Genomic DNA, 27631 nt, shown 5'->3' with positions numbered 1-27631 from the left:
AGGATTTGCCAGCTACGTTCTCGGTAGGCAAGCTGAAGCCAGATTGTGCAATCACCTTGTTTAGTGAACGCCTTCCTAGGCTGTCAGACGCATTGATCCAAGCCGAATTTGACGCTAAGACACGTCTCGCAAGGTCTCTTAACTCCCTAGTGATGACAGAGACGGCGGCTCGCGAGTACGCTCAGGAGCTGCTGTTTAAGGTCATTGCGAAGTCGTTACTTTTAAGCATGCAATGTGACTTGTACGACTTTGCGATTGCTAGGAGAAATTGCAGGAAGCATGTTCTGTCTGAGGCGACGATAAGGCACGAACCCAACAAGCTTCTAGCTTCCTCAATCTGGGGTGCAGATCTCTTCCCAGCTTCAGCAGTATCCGAGGTTCAGAGCGAGGCATCACGTCTTAACCAAAGCATCAGGTTGCGTTGGGGAATCCCTTTCAAAAGGAAATCAGAGTCTTCTTCCTCCAGTTTTAGGGGTAAGAAGAGGCAAAGGAAGTTCCTACCTTTCCAAGTCCCGCAACAGCATCCTGTGCTACAAGCTGTTCCAATTCAACAGGTATCCCAGCCTTCGACTTCTAAGGCTCAGCCTCAGCAACAGCATCAATTTGTCTTCCTTTCGCCGCCGTCTAACCAACAGGCCTCCTCACAGTATTCAGTGTCGCCCGCTTTTAACCCGGTCTATGAGAGTCGGGCATTTCACCCCTTTACCAGAGTTGCTAGGGGTGGCAGGGCTAGAGGATCCTTTCGCCAGCGCGGAGGAGCCAGAGCCCAAGGGCGAACTAGAGGTGCAAGGTCAGGCAGAGGATCCCGGCCTTCATCATCTCAATGAAGTTTCTCAGGTAGGAGGCAGGCTGTACCTCTTTCGTCATCGTTGGGGGTTCAGCAGTTGGGCAAAAAGCATAGTATCCAGAGGCCTAGGCTGGAGTTGGATCAAAGGTCCTCCTCCACCCATCACCTTCTATCAGGAACAAACGCAGGAATTGATGGATTACTCCAAGGACCTTCTCCAGAAGGGAGCAATCTCCAAGACGAAGAACTTGAAATTTTTTCAGGGTCGTCTGTTCAGCGTCCCAAAGAAAGGGACCGACAAAAGAAGGGTGATCTTAGACTTGTCCCTCTAAACTTGTACATTCGTTGCGACAAGTTCAAAATGCTGACCATCTCTCAGGTGCGGACCTTACTTCCCCTGTGGGGCCGTCACCACCTCTATAGATCTTACAGACGCCTACTATCATGTCCCGATAGCTCGGCACTTCCGACCATTCCTCGGCTTCAAACTAGGGAAAGAAGCCTACTCCTTCAAAGTAATGCCCTTCGGGCTGAATATAGCACCAAGGGTTTTCACGAAACTGGCGGAGGCAGTGGTGCAGGAGCTAAGATCCCAGGGTATATTGGTGGTGGCGTACCTAGACGATTGGCTAATCTGGGAGATGGACAAAGGCAAATGTATGAAAGCCACGGACAAGGTCATGTCTTTCCTGGAATATTTAGGGTTCAAGATCAACAGGACCAAGTCCCGGTTGACCCCGGAGTCCAAGTTCCAGTGGCTAGGGATTCATTGGGACTTGGATTCTCACACACTTTCCATTCCAGCAGGAAAGAGAAAGGAGATTGCCAAGGCAACAAGACAATTCTTAAAGTGCAAAGAGACTTCGAGAAGGAATCAGGAGAGGATCCTAGGCTCGCTCCAGTTTGCCTCAGTCACGGACGTTCTGTTGAAAGCCAAGCTCAAGGACATCAATCGAGTTTGGCGTTCGAAGGCAAATGCCAAGTGTCGGGACAAGTTCGCCCGGATACCTCTGATTCTCAGAAAACGCCTGCGCCCATGGACAAAGGCCGCCAACCTAGCCAAGGAGTTACCGTTGCAGTTTCCTCCCCCGTCCCTAGTGGTGCATACGGACGCATCGCTGACAGGTTGGGGAGGTTATTCACAGCACGAGAAGGTTCAGGGAACTTGGTCACCTCACTTCCAAACACTTCACATCAACATTCTAGAAGCTATGGCAGTGTTTCTGACTTTAAAAAAGCTCCGTCCTCCAAAGAAGACTCATATCAGGTTGGTCCTCGACAGTGCAGTAGTAGTGCACTGTATAAACAGAGGTGGTTCAAAGTCAAGTCATGTGAACCACGTGATGATAGCAATCTTTTCTCTAGCAGCCAAGAACACCTGGCATCTGTCGGCTACTCACCTGGCAGGAGTCCACAATGTAGTGGCAGACGCCCTGTCTCGGTCGGTCCCTCTGGAATCAGAATGGTCACTGGACCAAGAATCCTTCGAGAGGGTTTGCCAAAGAGTACCAGGTCTAGAAGTATATCTGTTTGCCACAGAGGCAAACCACAAGCTGCCTTGTTATGTAGCCCCCAATCTGGACCCTCTGGCATACGCTACGGACGCCCTGAGCATAGATTGGAACCAGTGGTCGAAAATCTATTTATTCCCTCCAGTGAACCTTCTCCTGAAGGTGCTGCACAAGTTGAGATCCTTCAGAGGCCAGGTGGCTCTCATAGCCCCTCACTGGCCCAAGAGCAACTGGTTTCCCCTTCTCCTGGAACTAGGTCTTCGCCCTCACCCTCTCCCGGACTTGAGACTATCGCAACAAGTTCAAACGAGGACTGTGTTCGATTCCTCAGGTCTTCACAAAACAACTTTATGGATTTCATGAAGTTTGCAGGTAAGAGAGTAGGCGACATTGATCCACAGAACATGTTGTTCTTGGAGTCAGACAAGAGAGAGTCTACGCTTCGCCAGTATGACTCGGCAGTTAAGAAATTGTCTTCGTTCCTCAGAGAATCAAATATCAAAGTAATGACATTGAACGTGGCCATAACCTTCTTCAGGTCTTTGTTTGAACAAGGCTTGGCAGCTGCAACAATTACAACCACTAAGTCAGCTCTGAAAAAGATTTTTCTTCTCGGGTTTGGTATCAATCTAACTGAGTCTTATTTCACCTCTATCCCAAGGGCATGTGCACGTCTACGGCCCGTTCACAGACCGTCGTCAGTGTCATGGTTTCTTAATGATGTTCTTAGGTTAGCCTCGGAAACAGACAACTTCAAATGTGATTACCAAACCATTTTGCGTAAAACTCTGTTCTTATTGAGTCTAGCTTCAGGTGCCAGAATATCAGAGCTGTCATCTTTATCTAGAGATGAAGCGCATATTGAGTTCCTTTCCTCGGGGGACGTGTTGCTTTCGCCAAATAAGCAATTTCTAGCTAAGAATGAAGATCCCTTGATGAGGTGGTCTCCATGGAAGATTGTCCCGCTTCCGCAGGATCCATCGTTATGTCCTGTTAAAACTCTTAAGGACTATTTATCTAGGACGTCTACCTATTCCGAAGGCCCCCTTTTCATTAGAAAAGATGGTGGTACACTATCTCTAAAAGGCATTAGACAGCAGATTTTATATTTTATCAAGAAAGCCAGCCCAGGGTCATTCCCCAAGGTGCATGACATTCGGGCAATAGCAACTTCTGTTAACTTCTTCAAATATATGGATTTTGATGATCTGAAGAAGTATACTGGTTGGAAGTCACCCTTGGTTTTCAAAAAGCACTACCTTAAGTCTTTAGAGGATCTTAAATATCATGCAATAGCTGCAGGGAGGCCAGTGTCTCCCACTGCTACATCATTATAGTACCGTCCTTGTGTCATATGAATCTGTTCAATTATGCCAGCCTCATTAGCATTTTACCTACCTCAGCAAATGCCTTAGCTATTAGAATAAGTGTATAATCATGTATAGTTTTACGTACATACAAATTATCTGTAATTATTTTATTATGTTTGTGACTTGTTGCAAATGTTGCCACATGTTTTGGCTATATAGTATATTTTGTAAATAAATTGTATTTTTTCCAATTCTAAACTATTTTATTATTTCCTTTGATTTCATTAATATGATTTTTCCTTTCAGGATAGTATAGCTTGGTGTTTCTCTGGTACTTTAATTTCACGGAGCGACACGGCTGAGCCCAGAAAAGGGATTTTGACGTAGGAAAAATCTATTTCTGGGCGAGGAAGCCGTGTCGCCCAGTGAAATCCCCCCCTTTTTTCCTTTTTTCCCCCCCTTGCTGTGCACCAAGCTTCTTGCTATCGATAAGTATGACGCCGCAGTCCCCTTCAACAGGGTAGCTGGGTGTGACCTATAGGTCGGCTCCCCGTTTTCAGGGTCTTTTGATGAGGAAAAGGCTAATTGGAGGGGTTACTGTGGTAGTGTTTAACACTCGCCCCAGTTCTATACCGACACCTTTTATTTAGGTGAGCGAGTCAGAGACTTCTGACATGTCCAATTTAGCAGTTCTCTGGTATCATAGCAATATTTTACTAGAAATAGTGCTAAAGAGGACACATTTCACTGGGCGACACGGCTTCCTCGCCCAGAAATAGATTTTTCCTACGTCAAAATCCCTTTTTTGTCTATTTTAGCATCTAAGACACTACATTGTCAACAATGGAGGTAAAATTCCAACAAAACTAACTAGTAAACGTGGTAAGTAACTCCTTCATGTGTTGAAATTGTTGAAATTAATTACTATACTTGTAGTACTAAACATTCTTCAGCAGTCAGGAAATGCTGATTTCTATGACAGTGAAGGCTACTTTGATGGAGCTGAAAAATACATACAGCCTTGTTATTTTGGCAATTTTTGCATTGCTTGCAATACTGATGTATTACAAACAAATAGTAGCAACATATCGCAATCCAGCATTCATATTGTGATAAACAGGCCAATGCACTTCATTACGTATACCCAATTTTTAAGCCATAAATGAATGAAACCTTTTTGAATTAGTCGTAAAAATGAATATATCTGATAAAGAAACAGCATTTTCAGAAAAATCAAAATGCTCTTTATCAGAAATGTCCTCATAGAAGGGTTACTGTTTTTGAACTTTACTCTTAAGACTATTCCTGGTTGATTTGGCACTTCTAAAATGTGTTAAGAGAGCTTCATTCCATAAGCTATCTATCTTAATTACAGGTACTGCATATTTCCAGTCACAACATAAAATAATCTTACTAGTACATTCCTTTTAGAACGCCCTGTAAATATGTTGAGGATGTTCATTGTTGTCCTCAGGCAGTGAATAGCTTATAAAATAACAGAATGCTGTAATGACTAAACAATGGCAATTTTTTTTTTTTTGATGGGGGATTAGTGATATGTTAGATGTAAATGGACACATGATGTATCAGATAAGGATGATTAAAATGTTTTCACTACAGTATTGTATTTGTATAGTTATGCTTCCTTGGTTTCAAAGAATAAAGCTTATTTATATTTACCAAAATTTGCCAAGCCTGACACCATGAAAAAAGGTAAATTTTTCATGCAAATCGATTACTACTATACTTGGAATAAACTTTCCTCTTCCCTACACCATTCTCACATCTGACTTTCCACACTGAAAAGAAATTGAGGGTCTTTTCTTTCTGGAGCCCCAGAATCTAATGAAGCAGATGCACAGTAATGCTGGCCAGTAGATTATTTTCTTTATCCAAGAATGGCAAGTCTACATAGAAGACCACAAATGTGGGATAAATGCTAGAGTTATTTTTTTTAAGAAAAATACATTTAAAAATATTACAGGAGAAACACTTATATTCCTGTTATTAAGGCTTTTAATATTTTCTAATCATTGTTGTCTGTATACTACTGAGTTGCATTCTTGAAAACCATTTTACAGTATGATGTGATCAATATCCAAATAGAACCTGTACTAATCTGGGATTTAAATTACTATTTCAGTAATTTAAAAAGAACCAAAAACAATGATTAAAGAAAAGGAACAAATGAAGTAAAACAATAATTTCTATGTAATAATTTTATTCTATATCTATGTACAGGTTGTAAGGACAGGTCAGACACCAGTAAATGGGGTCATCATTGTATCGGGATGTGTACAGTAAAATGTAGCTGGATCAATAAAGGTAATAACATCAGAATTTATTTCAGTGAAGTTCAGCTTTCTCATTAACAACAATAGTGAAAAAGAGGCCTCCAAGGAAATGTCTTTTACAACACTTTAATGATCTCACTACATACTGATAATTCATCAACAATGTCATCACCTTGCTACAATGCAACAATGTATTGCAGACCTCTGTACAGTGCTGTATAAACCTTTATTCACACTTACCCTTTCTCATGCAGCAGGTTAGACAGGTGATAGGGAATAGGTAAGGAATCCAATTTGAAATGATGATGTTCTTAATCATTAGCAGCTAGTAAATGCAATTAGATAAGAACGTGATGACACTGTGTTTGATCTGCTAAGTTGAAAGGTTATGTATTGGGCGACCTGGGAGTGGATGAGGTAAGCAGACTTGAATATGGCTATCACATTTTAAAAAGAAGAATTAAAATCAGTAAGAAACTGTGCAATGCACAGTAAATAAAATACTCACTACATTTACTGTAAAAATGTATCAAGTAAGCTTTGCATGTGTTATAAGTGTAAAAAAGAATGCAAACCTAATATGATGTAATGTACACATATAACCAAAATTCAGTACTTTTTCACAAACACTACAATAAAATAAAACAAATCAAACACATGCTTTCAATGTGGTACTATTACCATGTAAAAGATATTACTCTATAAATATGTACCTTAAAATATTACAGTTGAAATATAATTTCAATTTGAATATTCAAAGGTCCTCTTACCTCATCCCCAATCGAGATGCATTCGGTTGGTGCTTCAAAAACAATACCGGTAATGTTTGTACAACTCAACGATGGCTGGTTTGATTGACTTCTGTTTTATTATTATTATTATTATTATTCTTATGCAAAACCAGAAATGTGACTCTGTGGCTTATTGAGTGACCCAAAACACTGTGTGAGGTAGACTCTGCCTGTCTCAGCCCACCTCTTTTGTACTGTGGCGGTGAATGGAGCCAAATTTTCTGGTACTGTTTATGACCCTATATCATTAATTAGTGGATATTTATTTGTATTACACTCAACAACAAGCCCTCATAAAAAAGCATACAAAAACTTCAACCACCTTTAATATAAAGAATACGAACCTCAAGTGAATTTAAAATATCTTATGAGACTTATAAGTTCTTATCCCTTGTTTTCCTCATAACATTGCATGTCGCTGGCTACATACAAATAAAACCCACTATAATAAAGGGCCTAAGGAACCTTGAAAACTCTGGCTTTTATATTTTTTACTCTCTGTCTTTGTTCCAGCAATACTGGGTAGATAATCAAAGTACAGTGCACTGAATATCTTTCACACATTGTTAATCACATCTAGTCCTTTACATTGCAAGTATATTTATAAACATATCTTTATATATGTATGCAGACTAGAAAAAATCATATAATTTTATACATATCATTCAATCTCCATTTGTGCACTGTAAGAAATCTTGACATCTCCCAAATACATGACCACCTGACTTGGTATTATCTTTTCCTGACTTATACTTTTTGCAAAAATTTTTCTCTTTAAAACATAAACACAAACTTTTTCCCCTTAAAATGTAACATTGTAATTTGCTCAAAAACACTAAAATCTTTACTCTTCCTGGATGTCTACTGTCAAATGAAATTCATCTTATCTGACAGAGTTTGAAAAAGGCTTCGTATTAGGCTCAGTGAAATGGAAATGTCAAAAACTTGTTTTGATAAACTACTTCAGAAATGTAACATATTCAAGAGGTAAATAATAATTAAATAAGTTTTTAAAATAATGACAAAGAAACAAAATTTACATTATGAGTTCAGTAAACTATTAGATTTTGATTTCAGTAAACTATATAAGGATACCGAATAAGCTGCAATCAGAACCAATATCCCAAGAGAACTGAACAAAGGATTAAATCAGAGAAAATAATCATGTCTTAGAATTCAAAAAATAAACTATAAACTTGGTTTCACAAATACTGTCATAAAAGATACATTCCTTTTGTCAAAATCAAGAATCATACCATGTGTATGTTAATTTCTTTAAAGTGAAGATTTCTAAGGAAAAACTATGTTTATGTACACTATTACTGAGGTGTCTTCCAAACTAAATTATAATTTAGCATTCTCAGGTTAAAATAAGTATTAATCAAAGATTTCAGTTCTCAGCAATAAAAGTTACCTATTTACTATGCAGATGGTATAGACTATTGTATAGTCCACAACAGTAAATTAAAAACTGGAATTGGGTTAGTTACTATTGTAAATAAAAGTAGTATGTATGGTATGTATGTATGTTTGTGTGTATGCATTTAATTACTACTTGCATTTATTACTTTTATTCAGAAAAATTCATGCTTTTTAGTTTCAGACTCATCTCCATGATGACGTGGTCCATTCCCTGCTGAAATGAGACTTTCAGTCAGTGCCAAATAATTCACAAGTCAAATGGTCACTAACATCACTTTCGTTCCTAAGATAACCCCAGAACTTCATTCCGAAGCGAGATTCAAACTGACTTCACTGTGGGCTAAATGCATTTAAAACACAACAGATTATTATGACATTTAAACACTATATATGGAAACAAACAGGACTGATAAAGAATGTTAATATTATACCTGATAATAGGATATCCATAGCAATATAAAGGATGAAAACTATCAGCAAATGTCCATGTCAACAACATAACAGATATGGTATTTCTACCATGTAAAGAATATAGCAGGTCCACTTCACTGATATGAAGCACTCCTTCAAACCCATAAAACGGGACAAGGTTCACAGGTCCACTAAAATAATGGCAATAATCAACACTGGATAACAAATTTGCACTTATTATATGACAAAAAAAGTCTTGGCAAATCTTAATAGTCACTGCCAGGCAATTTTTGTGTTGATTCATAAACATCACAAAACATTTTTCTTAAAATTCAAGATGTTGTTTGAAAATTTAAATATGAAAAAGGGAAAAAAAATTGACAGGTAGTGACTTACAGAAATGCCTTTTGTCAACGTTATGCACTTGCCCTTTTTTTTTTTACCTCACATTCCAAAAAAAATTTAGTTTTCTCGCTCACAGTTTTAGCACTGTTTTTCCTTTAAATGATATTCACTGACCCCATATTTCATAGGGTATTTTCAGTTTTGGAAATATTTCACCGGTTTAGAAAATCCCATTTCTGGTCTATCGCATTTCTGATGTGTATTTTTCCTTAATCTTCAAATATTTAATTTGTGCTTTCATCACAATTAGCTTTTTGACACAAAGTTTTGTCTTGCACAAACACTGATATATTTCTTCAGCCACCCTTTTCCATTTTCTGCCAAAAGAATGCCTCCTCCTGGGTGCCACAATAAGGTCTTTATGGAGTAAGGGCATAAGGTCCAAAGTCTCAGGAAAAGGGTCGTATCTCTAAGGGAAGGAGCGGGCTGCAGTCCTTACAGTGAGTAACCACACCTCGTAAATCATGCATCCAAATTTGGAGTTATAAAACACACAAGTTCTTCACCAAATAAAAAAGTGCTGCTTAATAAAATATGGGTGTGAAATAGCCATAATCACAAAATATATGTCCATTTCCAAAGCAAGATAACCCTAGTGTTTACACCAGAGAAGAAAACTCCAATACTATTTGTGCCGTCACAAAAAAATATCACTAGATAGAGGAATTCTCTAATGCCATGCAAAAAGGTTCACTTCACAAATACAGTAGGAATCTTGGAGTGAAAATAACCTGAAAATGATTACTGTATCCAGTCAAAAATAGCATAATGCTGAAAACAAGCAATATTATATAACAGAAATAATGAAAACAAAAACAAATTAAGTTCTACCCAGGTACACACAATGTCTAAACACTCATGGGTTATGCAGGATTCTTTGCCCAAGACTAGTTGCTGTGTCACTCTACAGTGAATACTGTTATTGGATTTGCCAACTTGCTTTGACAGTCGTCACAAGCCAGTTTATAACTGGACCTCTTTTGTGAATTAAGAATGTTCTTAGTAATTTCAGTATTGGTTAAGACTACAGAAAATTGTAAAATGAGAGCCTTGAAGTACAGTAAACCTACCCGTAATAAATATGGCAATACTGCAAAATAGGAAAAAATCAGTCCAATGAGCAACGTATGATGAAAGAATTGAATTTAACCAACCTTTCTCTCATAATCTCTTACAAATGACAAGGGATTACAGAGTGTAATTTTGAGTTTGTTGCAATATTTGCTAAAGGCTACAAGTGTACAGTGTAAAATATGTAGCTGCAAGACCAGCCTCATCATTTCCTTATGTTATTCAAGTAATACGTATACTGTAATGTGAACTTGTTATTGTTAATAGAGTAATTCAAATATAACTAAAAATAAAAAAAATTCAGGCACTGCAGTGAGATATGCATGTTGAATTAAGACGTGTGGGAGAATTTAATTTCCAACCAGAAATCTTTTCTGTTCACTGCCACTGAAACAGACAGGAACTTTTCATGCTAACTTGCTTTAGTTCAGAACTGAGACAAGTTGAAATAAATAAAAAAGTAGAGGTATAATACGTAAATAATGATTTACTAGTATAAATGATTTACTAGTATAATGTGTTTGCACTTGTAAAATATCTAACCATTTCCAGGTGTAAGCTGAAATCATTTACTGCATATAAATTGCTTAGTTGGCTAGGTGTACTTTAGTTGCTATTTTGCTCCAAGTACTAAAGATGGAAATGTAACAGAAAAGTTAAGATGATGATGATGATGAGATAACATCAGAGAGCAGAAGGAAAAGGAGCATTAAGAATAGTTGATAGTGGTGCTAATTTCCTCAGCTTCCCAAGGCACTTTATGATAACAAAAGATACCCCAAAAATAAATTGCAGGGTAAAACAAGCCTAAATTAAAAAATGCATACTAAAGAACATGTTTCATATAAAAAGCTCTGGTGAAAATACCATTTATGTAATATTGTAATTTACCTTTACTATGAATTTCTAAATTTTCCTCAAATGAACATTAAGACATCAATCAGTGAGATGAATTCTTAATCTTATACTACTATGCTTTACTGATTAACATAAAAAAAGAAATTCAAAATTTGAGTTTAATATTCTAGCATAAGTCTTATTATACTTGGTTTATCATCTAGAAAAAAAAACTTGTGGTGGAATGCACTTTTTATAAAGTTAAAAGTATTGTCAAAAGATTTCAATTAAATTTACTTTGTATCAACTGCTTATTTTTCTACAATTACAATTAAATATACTTCAGATCAACTGTTTATTTTTCTACAATTACTTCATATCAACTGTTTATTTTTATACAACTACAATTCTTGTCTTTTTCCACCTCTTCACTTCAAATTACCCAGCATTTTTTCATAAGTGTATTCTATTCCTCAAAATAGCAATGTATGGAAACTATTAAAAATATCACGCAAACTACAAATCATGAATGGAGTGCTTAGTGGCTGATGAAATACACCTATGACACCTTTAAAAAAGAAATTTGAAGCTTGCCAAGAAATCATTCAGTGAGAGTAAGTCCAATGTATGTAAAAAAGAATATTCCTTCATGGTTCGTATCAACTGGACGGTTACTTCAAAATGAAAGCTTACCACAAGTAACTCAAGTCCATGTTTCCAGGAATGGAAACCACTGAAAATTTAGTACTCTGTACTGTGTTACATTATAACATGAAGTTCCCTGAACTACCAAATTGGATACTTAAAGTATTTTCATGAATCATTAGTTTTAGAAAATGAGCACTACGTACAAAATTAAAATTCAACCTTTGTACTTTAATTATTATGGAATAACATTATGCACCAGCAAGCAAAATGAGAGGGGTTAGTTTTGATAATGTTTCACAGGTATTTCAATGTAGTAAACACAACTATATTCACTTGGTCACCATAAAATTCTATTAAGGATATTTCAAGAAATTAAAAGGATAATATGGAGATTAAAATGGTAAACCTTATCCTGAATACTCTTGAAATTTAAACATAGCAAGCAGAGCTTGCAAGTCTTGTATCACAATGTAAATCTATGATTAAGAATTACCCTGACCAGTTGTTATTTATGAATTATTTCTCCTGTTGTTTAATACAGAAAACTCTGTGAAACGCATTAGTAAAAGAAGGTTAAAAGGATAAAGGAATAAATATGGTGTACAAGAAAACAATTAGTGTTTAAAGTAATGATGTCTTGCAACTATTTTTGAAGCCCTATAAAAAAATGAATTTGGGTGTATCATGTTTGTGAATATTGTTTGAGACACAAAGACAAAAGGTTGTGCCAGACTCAGCCTACCATTTCTCTCAAGCAAAACAAAATAACTCACAGCATATCCAATACCTTCTGTGACTTCTTTAATAAACTGCATCAGAACAGAGGACATCTTCATCTTTCCTTCAGTCTTTTATAGGTCGGCTCCCCGTTTTCAGGGTCTTTTGATGAGGAAAAGGCTAATTGGAGGGGTTGCTGTGGTAGTGTTTTAACACTCGCCCCAGTTCTATACCGACACCTTTTATTTAGGTGAGCGAGTCAGAGACTTCTGACATGTCCAATTTAGCAGTTCTCTGGTATCATAGCAATATTTTACTAGAAATAGTGCTAAAGAGGACACATTTCACTGGGCGACACGGCTTCCTCACCCAGAAATAGATTTTTCCTACGTCAAAATCCCTTTTTTAATCACCTCAAGTATCTCATTTATTACAAATTTCAGCCTTATCCAATACACCTTTTCTTATGGTTTATCCAATTCAAACCTGTCTGTATTAGAGCAAAACAAAAGTACTACTGTAATATGCATACTATTATGTGCATATATGAATCACTATAAATAATAATTAAAAATGGCAAAATAATATTAACAATATTAAGACAGAATGAAACCCTGCACTGCATTATATAAAGCTGCTTTTTACATAACACTTATTAAATTGTCCCATCAAAATTTACTTTCACCAAATATGATTGTGATTTGTATTTTTGTTATCATCTTATCTCTCAAATATTGTACTTTAACTGGGCATTATTTAAAACCATGACCTTTTGCCACTATCAAATAAAAAAAAAACCTTTCTTTCAATTTTCACCATTTACTTCAATACTGCATACAGTCTACCATTAACCTGCAAGTATTTTACATATTAAATTAGGAATCAGGTACAAAATTGGGCAGATATACACGCTCTCACTCCTGGAACATCAGCTCGTTCACTCTTGTCCACTTTCACTCTATGCTTGCACTTTTCATATTCTATGAAGCTACAGATGACAGTAAATCTCTATTGCAAAGATTATACAAGAATATTCACAGTCCCTCCACATTTGATTTTACAAGATCATTGCATGTATACAAATCTAGCTGTCGTAACTCGTAAAATTTTTTCTCTGGCTTTCTGAATTTTCAATGGAACAGAAATTATCCACATAAAAATCAAAATATCAATTAATCCCTATTATTAAATATAAAATTACTATACAGTGATATTTTGGGATGTACTCTAACCGATATTTATACAGTATACAAAATAAGGCAGTGTGAGAAACTAAACAAAAACAGCTATTGATCTCCCACTTACATTAAAATTATAATTTTGAAACCTTGGCCTTAAATAATACTGAACTGAGGGTGCACAAACCAATAAAATCTGTTTTGAAACCAGCAAAACAATTCTTGTCTTTGCTCAGTGTAACTCTGTTTCTAAAGTAGAAAACATATCTGCCCAAAAAAACTTGCTTGTGGGAACTAAATGATGCCAGGAAGCTGCGGAAAACTAGCAGAATGAGAGGGAAAGTTCACCCCCATTCCTCCACTGTGTCACCGCTCGGTTTTTCATCTGAAAACGTGAAGGATTAATAGCTTTTTGAAATTGAAAAAAAATTTTTCCTCCTACCAAGTCTTAAATTAATGCAGAAAGAAAAAAAAAAGAACTGAAAAGAATTTATACAGTATCTAAGACAACTGTACTGTAAAGGTACCTGAATGGCATATTAGCCAATGAATTTCTTAAAACGATATTACAGTACATTAAATTCCAGAAAAGGAAGCACAGTAAATTGATATACACTTCCATTCTAGAAAGAGACACTGCTGCTGATATGGTGTTGAAGTTTACCAAGCAAAATAACTGCCATTAATAAAGTAATGTTGGCCACTTGAGAATTTTTTGAAATAACTAAAATAAAATAAAATATGTAAGAGAGTAACGTTTCCTTTGCAAGTAGGTAAAGATTTTCCTGTGTAGTAATTGCTTCCTTACTGCAAATAATCTGAAATACAAGTAGTACTGTACACTACACGCAAGCTATTTACATCTTTAGCTAATGTTTGCCTATCTCTCTTGCTCTCACTCTCTCCCTCTCTCTTCTTCACTGTAAAGGCTTTTCACCTAATATCAACATTTTACTAAGTACTTAATAATGTTAATCAAAATCTAGTGATGTAAGGGGTAGGAGATATCTGATGAACATAAATATATTAAGACCTAACAAGTTTTGCTGACAGAGCCTGATACTGCACAGCCAAAGTGGTCCATTCTGAATGGTGTTAAGGAAAACATTACAGAAACTAACATATTTCCAAAAAGAACCTACAAACACAATTACAAGCCAAATGGAACCTGTTCATTGGGACCCCAGCATTATCCTCACAATTGCGACTTGCATAATAATTTTTCCTTTAAAAGCAACACATATATGTACGTACTGCACTACAGTATAGTATTAATATATCCATAATAATAAGTAAAATCCAGATGAGATAATTATGAGCATCAAAACTTTTAGATAAATATAAAGGGAACTTCTTGCCTTGATCATTTACGAATGACTAAAGTATATAGGTAGTTTTTACCCTATTTGTTTGGTTAAATATACTTATCCAGTTTTACCCTTACTTATTCTGTGAAACGTAGCTATTTTAAATCAAGGAACTGCAAAAAAGCACAAAAATTTTTTTCTTCCCCTTTGACTAAATTTAAATGGAACTATAATTGATGAAATTAAATTGCTGATAATATTTGTAACACTTTAGTCTATGATGAGTTATCACAAAAACTTGAAGATTAAATATCATTTTTACTTAACTAGTTTTTGTGGCACTTTTTGAATTATCTCGGATAAAAAAAAAGTTTCTTAGCTTTATAAAATATGGAAAATTTTACTAAATTTTTGATCTTGATCATTTGTAAACCCCACAGCAAGGTAACACTTATGACACATCTTGCATGACACACTGCAGATGGTATGAAAGGTTCTTATCCGCATGTCCTCTAATCCTAAGTATACTTTCTACTTTTAATCCATTCCCTTGTGTCTCTTCTTATTAGCAGCTATTCTGCTTCTTTATTTCATTTGCTAAATTTTCTCCTCTCACTTACGATTAAATTAAATGTCCAAAAAATTACAGTAAAGTGCAATAATAAGCAATAGCAGGGATGCTGTATAAACTGGTGAGTATGTGAAATTTTAGAAGAACTGAGCTCACTATTAAAGAGTGAAGACACTGCTCACTATCCATTTTCCATTAACATAATCAATAAAGTAGAGGTAAACTTAAAATGTGCTGATGCAGTGGTAAGTTAAATCATTTGCTTGTATGAACTGCAGTATTTTCTGCAAATGGTGACATCTAGCTCTGCCTTGTGCCAGTTCATCTCTGCATAAAAATCTCAGGAAATTTTCCCTCACATTAAATCACCTAATTTGTATTTCACTCCTCTACCAAACCATCTTTACCCAATAGACTCAGCTACTTGGAATAATACTTCTACAAGAGCAATTATCTCACTTTTCCTAAAGGTTTCAACAATACTCCATCTTCATATTGATTCAGCAGTTTCAGATGTGGTCTGTCTAATGTTTTAATATCATAACTTTAAGAGAATATATCTGAATACTGCTCTTGCCATATTATTATCATGGTATCATCTGCAATACTTTATTATCTGATCTGACAATACAATGGCACAGTAAGTTTCCAGAGAATAGACTTTTGAAAAACTCATTGAAGAGTTTTGGTACAAACACTCAATGTCTTCTTTATTTTCTAAGCAATCAGCAATAAATAGCATTACTCTTTTACCAGCTATTCCATCTTTTGCTTCCTAAGATCACTCTTCTTTCCAACAAGGTATTTGAAAGCTTATAATCTGCTCGAGTATGACAAACCTGAGAGAGCAGGTAAAGCATTTTAGAGATGATAATACAGGTAAACAATGTTTCCAGTGAATATGTATGCATATATGATTTATGTATGGTAATTATGAGAAGAAAAAAAAAAAAAATCAAATATTGTTTGATCCTGACTGAAAATTTCTTGCACTAAGGCCCTGTCCTTACTAAGAAATTTGAAAAGATTTGGAAATATATCCCTCAACCAAAGTACAAATTTACAGAACTTGTGACTTCTCATGCCATTTTAAAAGCAAGGATTTTGTGCATATATGAAAGCATTGTCAAAAGAGATAATCTACAAAACAAATAACTAATAGTATAGTTTGCTTGAAAGGATGATTATAGAAACCAACATCAGACAGTAGAGGCAAGAAGTAAAATGCATAAGACTGTTAATCCTACAGTGTGCAGTGAGGATAAGAAATGAATGGAAAGAACAAACAGATGCAGTTAAGCAATTGTGAGTGTAATGCATGAGGTTTTCAACTTGTCAGCATTCAAAGATTTCCACTGGTTACTACAAAAGATACTTTCCATTTACATACATATTATTCATATTAAAAATGAGAATGACGAATCTAAATATGACCAGAAAAATCACTGTGAAAATTTCATAACTAGCTATCAAATCAGGGAGATAATTTTCACAACATATTTTGTGATGATATTCAACAGATACTATTACATAAAGACAAATTTAAACAAAATGTCTATCAAACAAGATATTAAATGATGGGAAATATAGTCCTCCCCAGCAAAACTTTTATACAATATTTACATAGAATGACTAAATTCTGCATATGCAGCAAATATGATTGCAGTTAGACAATCATTTAAATATAAAGCATTATCACTGACCTAGTTACAAATCCAAGAAAACCTTTTCCATTTCAAAGCTGACATTGACCTGGATAATTCAATCTTCTAGTAAGCATGTACAATGGCAGACAGAGGTAATTATTAACATGTTTTTCACATACAGTGCAAACTGCATACAGCTCCTTAATTTTCTCTTAACTACAATTGAGTCATTAACTTAACATTCAGATTTTTCTTATAAATGGAGGCAGCTCAGTTTTAAAAATCAATTCATTGCTAAATTACATTGACTTGCATTCACTGGCATTAAAATGCAATAAACTCTACTTAACTAGCAAAGTAATAAAATTTGCTTTTGCTGTCACATAGAAAATTCTAAAACATTTCTAACTACCATACAAGTAAGAAAAACTATAATGCAATCCCCTAGCCACCTTTATGAGCAACTAATGAGGCATCCAATGAAATGAAAATTGTAGCTACAATACACAAAATCACAAAATTGCAACATTATGTTTACTTCAAAAGTCATATTACACTGTAACTAGTGTTGTCTTCAAAACAACTGCAGTACCTGATTAGTATGGTACAAATTTATGGATGATGCCAGGATAAATCCGAGCATAAATCACTGTTGCATCTCTACAACATAAATTACTTTTATAATAAAAATAGGAGGAAAAAATGGAGGTGGGTATTCATCACTGCATAAATAATGAGTATGTAAATTTTAACCAAATTGCATGTAAATATTAAAACTGTTTTAGTGTTACAAAGAGAATGTACAGTTATGATAAATGAAATTATCCAAATGACAAGAAAAATATTGCAAAACTAAATAAGTATAGGTGAATATCACTTTACTGAAAACTTGAACTTGGTGGTAAACTAATCATGCTTTCTTTCAGTCTTGGTTAAACAAGTGAGTATGTGGGACACTTAGTTTCACCATTGTCAAAATAATGCAGCCCTAATGGAAAAAGTGATATTCAGGGCTCTCAATATATGGAAATATTCTTTACACACAATTTGCTTTTTCTTAAACTTCCACTAATTTGCAGACACTTATCTCTTGACAAGTCAGCCACCAAGACAGTTAAAAGTACAATGAAGTTCCTCCTATTGATTATCAGTGAAATTATACATAACTCTTGATCTCTGTTAGTTAAGATGTGATGTTAAAGCATTTCCTTGGAATCTTTCATCAACTGAAACATGCACACATTATCACACTCAGAATGTGTTCACATGACACTTTTATGTCATGTTCACTCACACGGGGTTAAACTGAAAGCTGGAGTGGCAATTATTCATTTACTTGAGATACACAAATCTGCAGTCCATTCATATAAGCCAAATCAGTTTAAAATTGCTACACTGAATGATAAATTTACTACGTAATTGGATGATAAAATGAAAAATAAGTGTTATGTATTCTACAGGAAGAAGAAAGCATTCAATAATATAACTATGGAAGAGCCTTGTGTATTAACAACAATTTAAACCATTTACAAAAAACTTTTGAAGCATTTATTGCAGATCGAATGCAGTGTTGAAAACCAATACATAACAAAGAATAAACATTTTTTGATATACATTTGCAAGCCACACTGTCCTACAATTTTACAGTGAAGTGAGAAATGCATTCTTACTATGGAGAGTGAAGAAAATTTTACAGGGAAGATAAAGAAAGTAATATTTAAGAAACACTAAAAAAAAAGAACTACAGTAATTAGCATTAACTTAAAACAGTGCGGCCAGTTCTTATAAAGATAGATTTTTAACATTTCTCACATATATATAGTTCTTTCAGGAATGTATACTGTATATTGTTCAGTGAAATAACACTCATGAAAGTACGTAGTGCCTGCAATGTGTGAAATGCATAAAACATTCAATATGAACGTTTGTTGCAGACGATATGAAAGAAAAAGAGAAGAATTCCTTATCATTTGTCATAATTGAAAAAAAAAGGACACGACTGGAACTGCTCCAATGTGATCAATTCAGTGAATAACTACTGTAAGAAATACTGTAGATAATTTACTTTAACAAGGTTAACACACTTATGAATAGAGTATGGTTAGCTCATGTACAGCCACAATGTTCCGTACTATATAGTAATCACTAAGGAGCTCCAGGAGCACTACAATTGGTTTTCATCAGGAGAAGGCTGTGTACTATATAAATCATTGGTACTTAAGCACTTTATAAAACACTGATGTGACACAAGGAATAAACTCTGTACAAATCCCCAACCTAATCCTTTCCCTTGTACTTTTAGCTGTCGCCAAATGCCTCCTACTGTAATGTTTTTCAGTTACAGAACAATATCCACCCACTACGGTAAAACCACCCTCCCCATTGTGCACTTTTGGCTATCAAACCAAAAGTGTATAACAAAATTAAGAAAAAAATCTGAATGTATTTTCTGATGTCATCAGTGCAGCTACTTACTTCTCACTTTAGTACTGTATTCTAATCAATTTCATGCGATGACAATACAGTATATAGTACATTGTATAAAAAATAAAAGCAATTTGCTTTCATCATCTGAAAGCCTTTCCTACTGATCAATTAATCTTCAGAGAGAGAGGCTAATGAACACAGCCCTGTTCTATGGCAAAACCATATTATCATATGCAAGATTCATATGATGGTGTTTGGGACAGCTGCCAATGTATCAACTTAACTCAATTTGATAGTTGCATTAAATGTTTTCTACTTAATAATAGTTTCCTTTTTAATCCAAGACTAAATCGAATCTTTTCATATAAATTCAAACCAATTGAGGCTCTTAACAATGAAATAACAATATAAATTTTGATTTGTACAATGAAATAAAAGTCTTCAATATTTAATTTCTTATGTCTGACTGTGATGTTCAAAATCCTATTAATATAAAACTACTTTGAACATAACATTACGTGATATACTTTCATGAGTTGTTAACATTACAAAAAACAAAAAGTATTTTGACCATAACTGGAAGCTTCTAAGCATAAATAAATCAATAAATAAACTACAACAGGAAAATAAAATTTTCTTAGGTACTGTACTTCTTAAAATACAGAATGTGAGTAACAACGCAAAGTGCAAAAACTAGACACTCAAGAGCACCTAAGTGCTGCAATGTAAACCAGAGCTACAGTATGCAAATAGGAACATATGAATGCTGTACAGTACATAACAGATAACCAGTATAAGAGAAAAAGGGTACTTGTAACCATTCTAAAAATAGAGATTGATGCACAGTGGTAATTAAATATCTTGCTTTTCTAGAAGGCAATTGCATCAGAATCATCAAAATATCATCAACATATTTCAAATACTGTACAATATAGTAGTAACAGAAACTAGATACAAATACAAAATTTGTGTGATGAGTGAAAGACAACAGATTTTTTCTTAGAAAATCATAAACTGTACATTAAATATACCATTAAGTCCTGAACGATACTGACAGTAACAGTGACGTTTTTTCAGAGTCATCTTCATTACAGAGAAAGTACTTGAAACAAATAGCTCTAGCAGAGAATACAATGAAGAGTGAAATCAATTTTACTGTACCTAAGAAGGGTACTTACTGCCTTGGAATTTACAGAAATTTTTGAGCAATGAAAAAAGAAAAAGATTAACCAAGCTTGGTATCTATGATTACCTGTTGCATTTTCTCAAAGTCTAGACATGGGCGGTGCATCTGGTGAGGACGAGGTGTCTGTCTGTGTCTCTTACGAGGTGATGCAGCCCTGGCTCCACCCTCTGCCCTAGGAGTGCTTCCACCCTCACTACTACCAGTGGCACCTTCAGGTGAACCACTGCCACCTGTGGCTCCACCAGCTGATAATAGATTTTCTCGTCCACTGCTGGCTAAACTAAGCATTTTCGTGGGTGGAGATACAGAACGTAAGGGTTTGTGAGCCTCAAGGGGAGGGGAGGTTCTAAACTGGACGGGTGGGCGTGACCCGGTGGTCAACACACATACTTCCTCGTCACTGCTTCCTGTAAAAGGAATTACCCTCTCTAAAATATCAAGTTTTGAAAAAATATTAAATGTATGCAGTGGTCCCCCCCGTATTCGCGGGGGATGCGTACCAGAACCCCCCGTGAATAGTTAGAACCCGCGAATAGTTGGAACCCCTATAAAAATGCTGAAAACAGCCTATTTTGTTAGTTAAAACTCAAAAAAAAAACCACTAAAAATGTTTATACTTGGTTTTTTTAATAGTTTCATCACAAAAAGTGCATTTTAACTGCAAATATGCCAATTTTCTGCGAATAATGCGGGGAAACGTTCGAGAGAAATCCGCGAATGTGTGAGTCCACGAATACGGGGGTTCCACTGTAGTGTTATCATTAACATTCAAAATCTTAAAAAGACATTAATATTCAAAAGCAACAAAAGATGATCAAAAGACATTTGGAAAGGCTGTTCAAATAAGAGATCATGCCTCTTGATGCTTATAATCTATGACCATACAAACCTTAACTAACAACACCAAGTTCATAAGTTGATTCCCTATTGATTATTATCTGTCTTGTTCACTGACCTTCACCTCATATCAAAGTTCTAGGTTCTCTGTGTTCCATATCACACTGGCCAACTCCTTTGTTCTACAAAAGAAATAGATGATCGTCTCTACGTGGTAATGCTTGTGGCAGTGTCCTGCCAACTGGGATACCATATTTAATGGATGACCAAACACAGACTAATTACTCTTAATTGCATCTTCATGGCCATCCACATCCTTCTCTCATGCCTAAGAACATGATGCTTTTCTGTCCCTGGTCAAGACTGTTACAGTTTATGTCAACATCAATTCTTTTCCAATGTCTCTTGACCATTATTAAAGTCATCTCCCCTGTCCAAATCCTTGTTGAAAGCCACTCTTCTGTACCCATAATGAAAAGACTATGATCCTTTTGACTGATTTGTGATACATTTACATAGCACGGAAACCAACAAAATCAAAATCTCATTTGCTTCCAGACCACAAGCAAATATAGCTTTTCAACCATACCTCTGATTACCATGAGACTCAAATGATCATTCACCCTATCTTAATGGTATTAATGCAGGAGGGCCTTAACTGTACAGCAAGTCTGCACAACAAAGCCTGTCCTGAGTAGCAGTGGCTGAGCTGAACAGTGCTAGACCAGAAAGCAACCTTAAAGAGGTCTCATATGCAGTTTTACCTCTAACCATCATGGGTATACTAATGATGTATGGCCAAACAATACAAGAACAAATAGTACCTTACAATTTTTATTTATGGTATGGAACACTATGGGAACAAATTAAAAACATGGTGGAAAAACTTACAGTTGTAATTTAGGAAAACACAAAGCACACTGAATAAAAATATGCACACAAAAGTTTACATTCATATACTCAAACTTGTGAATTAAGTAAAAAAAAAAAAAAAATTGAAAGAAACAATGAAAACCATATTAAGGGAAGCCTTCCTGAAATTATAATTAATACTTTGCATCACTACTTTTAAGCAGCTAACAAAAGATTTTAATCGTGAAAAAGTCTGTGTTTATAATCCATACGAACTCCCATCTAAAGAAAATAAATCAGTGGTTGAAAGTTTTCTTAATCGGAGTTGTACAAAACTGGGTATTGTGAATTTAAGCTTGAATTTTTGACAAAATTATATTAAAAGATAAGCCTTGTGACTGGCTACAAGTGATAACATTTTGGTATACGTACTTAGGAATGTGAATTTATGGGAGATGGGTAGATAACAGAGAGATGATGAGTGTGGCCCAAAACTGTGATATAAAAACCAGCATAGGCATAAATTGACACCAATGCATCCTTGCTCATTAGGTTATCTATGTGACTTGGAGAGATAAAGGACTCCTGAAAAGAAAGCATGACTGTTTCTCATGGCAATGAGTCTCTTCTTCACTACATGATGGTAGAAAGAAACCATAAAACACATTTTCTATAGATTCTATTGCAAGGATACTACATATTCCTAAAGTTACTATGTATACTTGAGCTCCCCTTAGACCCTCATCAGAAACTTGTCCTGAAAAGGCTACCCTGTATCACCTACAGAGGTACATAGTATTAAAAAACTAAATGAAAAAAAAAAATAGGAGTAAATAAGCAAATGAAAATGCACAAATCAAAATAAATAAATAGAAATTAATGAAAAAATAAGAATGAATAATCCTAGAAGGAAGGTATAGTGATACAGAGTCCCCACTTGAGGTTCAGCTAACTAAATTCTACATGGTGGTTATTGAAGACCATATACGTATTTACACAAACTGCACCTGCCATTTATGTAAGGTATACTTACGACAACTTTGCACACCCAGGCCACAAAAGCTAAACCAATCACGTCTGACAGACTTCTGATGAATGTGGTATTTTTAGACATATGTGAAAGTTGTGTGTAAGGGCAGCTTCCCTTCCTTGATGTCCTAATTGTGCAAAACAACACTGGGCTAGCAATGGAATTCTAAATCAGCAATTCAAGGTGAGGTCTTTGCTGGAACAGTAGACTGGCTCAACTGCAACAATGCAACCTCAGCCACTGGAAGAACCAAATGGTTAATTGAGGTGAGCTGCTGACTAATCAGCATCAAACAGATGGCCAGTTAACAACAAGCTCCTACCTCATTATTCACTGCTGACACATAGTACATATAGGCCACATCCTCATTTAAATGTAGATAATTCTCACCATTCATTGTATTTTGTTGAGATCAAATCCTACTACCCTATCATGCTTAGGATACAAAGTTGATATATCTTGCTTCTGTTATAAATGATATAGCTAAACATCATTTACATAAAGTTCCTACCTGAGTCTGTTAGAGAGAGTCTGGCTACTTGTGACCACTTGCGTTTCTCAGGTGGTCCTGTTTCCCGAGACCATGATCCTGTAAGGGTTTCCAATTCCTCCTCAGACGAATGGTGTTCCACAGGATCACATGCATCACAGTCACTCACAAATGCAGAGTCCAGAAATGGTTCAATGGGAGACTCTAAAGCAGGAGACTCTCTAGGTGGGTCAGGGGTTCTTAAAGATGGGTGTGGGTGACGGGGAGTTCGCGCCCTCCTCCCAGGATGTGGATGATGATGACTGTGATGAAGGTGATGATGATGATGGTGGTGGTGGTGATGATGTAAATGTGGTGGGTGATGATAGGGGCCTGTTGATGAGGAAACAGATGACTGGGGAATGGTGGATGGTGGAGGCATATCAGGGGCATCGCCAGCCATGGGGAGATCGTCGCAAGTGAGTGTATCTGTGCTGGTCTGGCTAGTGGGGCGCGATCTCACGCTACACCCACTCGACACTTCACTCGACATCTCGCTGCCTGTAACAGAAATAAAACCAAGTACCTTTAGTTTACCTCAAGATGCAATTAACTTTACATCAGTGTGCTAACAATTCTTACTGGTATCCTTATGGAAATAATGTATCCATCTATGGTACGTGTATACAGTATTCGCTATCATATGACACATTATCAATAAGGTAAGCTATACGTATAGCACTCCTTCCTTAAAATCTCTGACACTACACAAAGATATCAACTAAGGTATCAAAAATACAGTTAATCACTGATAATGAAGACATCACTAAGTTCTATTAGGTAATAATTATAATTTTTGCAATAAGCACATGATTTGAGAGCACAAAAGTTCAGTACATTACATGTATTTAAACACATAACAAGAACTTGCTCAACTTCACAGACATGAATCATGGAGGGACTAAATTGCTTTTAGGAAAGCAGGGACAGCAAGGTTATTATGTATAAAAGGAAAGCAAAGTATAAGTTGCAAGACTTATTAGCTCAGGAGTTGTATATAAAAGATGCCATAAAGGATGCATGCACTGACTACATTTCCTAAAGATCATGGTAAATCTTTCACACAGACCATGCAAACTCTTAAAATAAAATTCTAAAGAAGGAAAGTTATGGTATGAATATGACCAAGGTTTATATGCTTCCAAGAGAATAAGGAATTCCTAAAACCTGATGAGAAGCAATCTTGTTAAAATTCTACTCTACATGTTGTAACTACACAATTAACTATTACTTCTTTTCAGTGTGCTATTATATAATAAAATTACCTATGATGGAAATCATATCTATTTCTAATGTCTAAACGAATGAATGAATGTATGAAATTTGAGCTGTACAGCCTAGTGATAAGGATGGGCAGGCCATTTAGAGCCCCTAATGTATAAAGTTGCTATATGGAAAATTTCATATGTTAGGCATTCAACTTCCTGACTCCATAAGGTAAAAATTGCACCAAAGCTTTGGTAGACTCCAGACACTTCATCTGAGACTTGCATTAAGCATATTTTAACAATGTTTCCTGTTAAGTATATTGACTGAACAGAACTTATTGTGCATAAATCATTATTACACAGAACATCTGTCAACTGCTGTTTATGAATTTGTTAGTTACTGGCTACATGCAAACTTTAATGGCATCTTTCATAAATTTTTCATTTTTACTGTGATGTCATATTTGGCTGATAAGAAATTCAACAAAATATACCCTTTGTTAAAGTTATGCATTCATCATTATGTAGTTTATTGAAAACCAATTAATTTTATATTGAAACACTGAACTATTATATGAGAAGCACAATAAGAAGTGATCTCATAAGCTTAATATAATAAAATTAATCTTTCAAGCTAATGCTACGAGACCCTTTTTCCATGCCAGCTTAGGCCCTAGATTGAAGTTCATTGTGTTAAAACTGCTTGCTTACACTATCATTCATTTATCAGGTTTGAAGTATTTTAACAATTCCACATCTTTCATGATGGAGCAAGAAAAAATGACATGGGACAGTGACCTGTTAATCACATCTGAATATTCATCAATCATTTTATTATCGTTAATGAGTATGAGGGTAGGTATCTGCAACAACATATCTACCTATTAAAAATAGTACTGTCAGTATATGTTGCCTACTACTTTCCTTAAAACCATACACACAAGTACCTTCGAGTGTAAAATCTTATTCTTTTTTAATATCTCTGCTTTGGAAGCAATCATTGATAACTCCTACATGTTCTCAAACAAGGAAATAGCAGATTGTAAACAATACAATTTAAGACTTCAGAATACTATCCAAAATTTCCTTGTAGACACATTCTGTGCCTTTTACATTACATATTATACAAACTGAACATAGAAAATATTGCCAATACTAATAGAAAAAGCATTTAAATCCTACAAAGCTCAAATTTTTCTTATTGCAATTGACAAGACTTATAAACTTTTACAAACTAGAATATTTCCCAACTAGGGAAATATTTCTCTCACATATATGCTGTACTACTTTTGTTCCCACAGATACTTGGAGGTGCTCTTATCTTTCTCCTATGATGAAATAGGTATATGTATAGTTAAAATCTTCTGCAAACTGATATGATCAAGTACGTACATGTAATACGTACTATCAAGTGAAGATTGGAAAACACTGCATGTAACACAGTACAGTATGCAATAGTATTCAGATATTTATAGATACCAAGTGATAATTATGTAATGTTTACCCTTTTTAATTTAAAAAGTGTCTGAATGTCTACAAACAACAACAATTTCAATGGAAGTCTCTTCTACAAACAATACGGTTTGTGCTGAAATGAGTCTTGGGTCCTATCACCAAGCAGACACACAAGTCCTGATCCTGATATGGAATGTGCATAGGCTCTAATATTAGCCTGAAATAAATCATTATTGGATTAAATACCAATCCTGAACATATTCTTATTTTCAGGGTACTTAACTGAAACATATCCTAGTTAAGATTGGTATAAATCTTTTGCCATGTAGTATTCAATTCTAGGTCCAAGCCTACAAAATGTACCGAGTACAGAGCCTAATCTGATACTTGTATGTTTCTTTGGTTTTATTTATGGTTCTAGGTGCTATTCTGAACTGGGAAGTGTAGTCATTTCATTCTGGACTGGGCACTGATACTGGGTCTTGTGTGTGTTGAAGGCACACACAACGATGCTCTGAAGCACATCAGAAAGGAAAGTCAGAAAACTAAGCATCTTTGACAAGATACAGATTCGCACATACACTTGTGAATATACTTTGTCTCAGTAGCAGCAGCAGCCCATTAAATGTTAATTTCAGACCACACAAGGCACATTATCTATATCCTTTTTTAAGCTCCTAAGGTCCTCGAGTTTTGTTTGACAAACAGCTCAAGAGACCTTTACTGATCCTTAAAGGTATACTGTCATCTCTTGTTGAGACCAACAGTCATTTCATTGTGCAGCCAGTAGACTGTGATGCAGGACTGTAAGTCAGTATTTAGGTGGGAGACTTAGATGATGAATGTCTCAGGGTATTTTCAACTTCCCATGAGTTCAGAAGACTACTTGTGGACCATAATTCTGGTAACATTAGGGTTTTTATATGGTATATTCAAAACTCATGTGATTAAAGAAAAATCCTTGTATTAAGTAAAGACTGCCTGAGATTGGAAAGGTAGAATATTTACCATCCACACAATACACAATGGTTAATGACCCCTACAAGTTTAAGTCTCTTGTCAGTGCATCAATGGAAGTGGAGAACTATGATGAAGTGGATGATGAAGAATAACAGCTTCCTCCCCCAATAAATCAATAAATAAAACATGGTCCACCAATACCATTTGTCAGTGGTCTTACTTTATTACAGAAAACATTTAA

General features: G+C 35.4%; 1 protein-coding gene across 9 annotated transcripts in view; it reads right to left on the bottom strand.

The window, feature by feature from the left end:
* Positions 1–5812: 5812 nt before the first annotated feature.
* LOC135204145 (SKI/DACH domain-containing protein 1-like) overlaps positions 5813–27631 on the bottom strand; it is a 177677-nt gene continuing 155858 nt past the window's right edge. For all 9 annotated transcript variants that reach the window (XM_064234163.1, XM_064234160.1, XM_064234162.1 and 6 more), the window contains 3 exons: positions 23750–24268; positions 20586–20926; positions 5813–13767 (listed from right to left, as the gene is read on the bottom strand). In XM_064234163.1, coding sequence (XP_064090233.1) covers positions 13705–13767; positions 20586–20926; positions 23750–24260 — 915 coding nt within the window. In that variant the 5' untranslated portion in view covers positions 24261–24268 and the 3' untranslated portion in view covers positions 5813–13704. The remainder of the gene's footprint in view (positions 13768–20585; positions 20927–23749; positions 24269–27631) is intronic.

This window comes from Macrobrachium nipponense, chromosome 44 (genome assembly GCF_015104395.2).
Source record: "Macrobrachium nipponense isolate FS-2020 chromosome 44, ASM1510439v2, whole genome shotgun sequence".
In the NCBI taxonomy this organism is placed as follows: domain Eukaryota; kingdom Metazoa; phylum Arthropoda; class Malacostraca; order Decapoda; family Palaemonidae; genus Macrobrachium; species Macrobrachium nipponense.
This window is presented reverse-complemented; position numbering and strand designations above follow the sequence as displayed.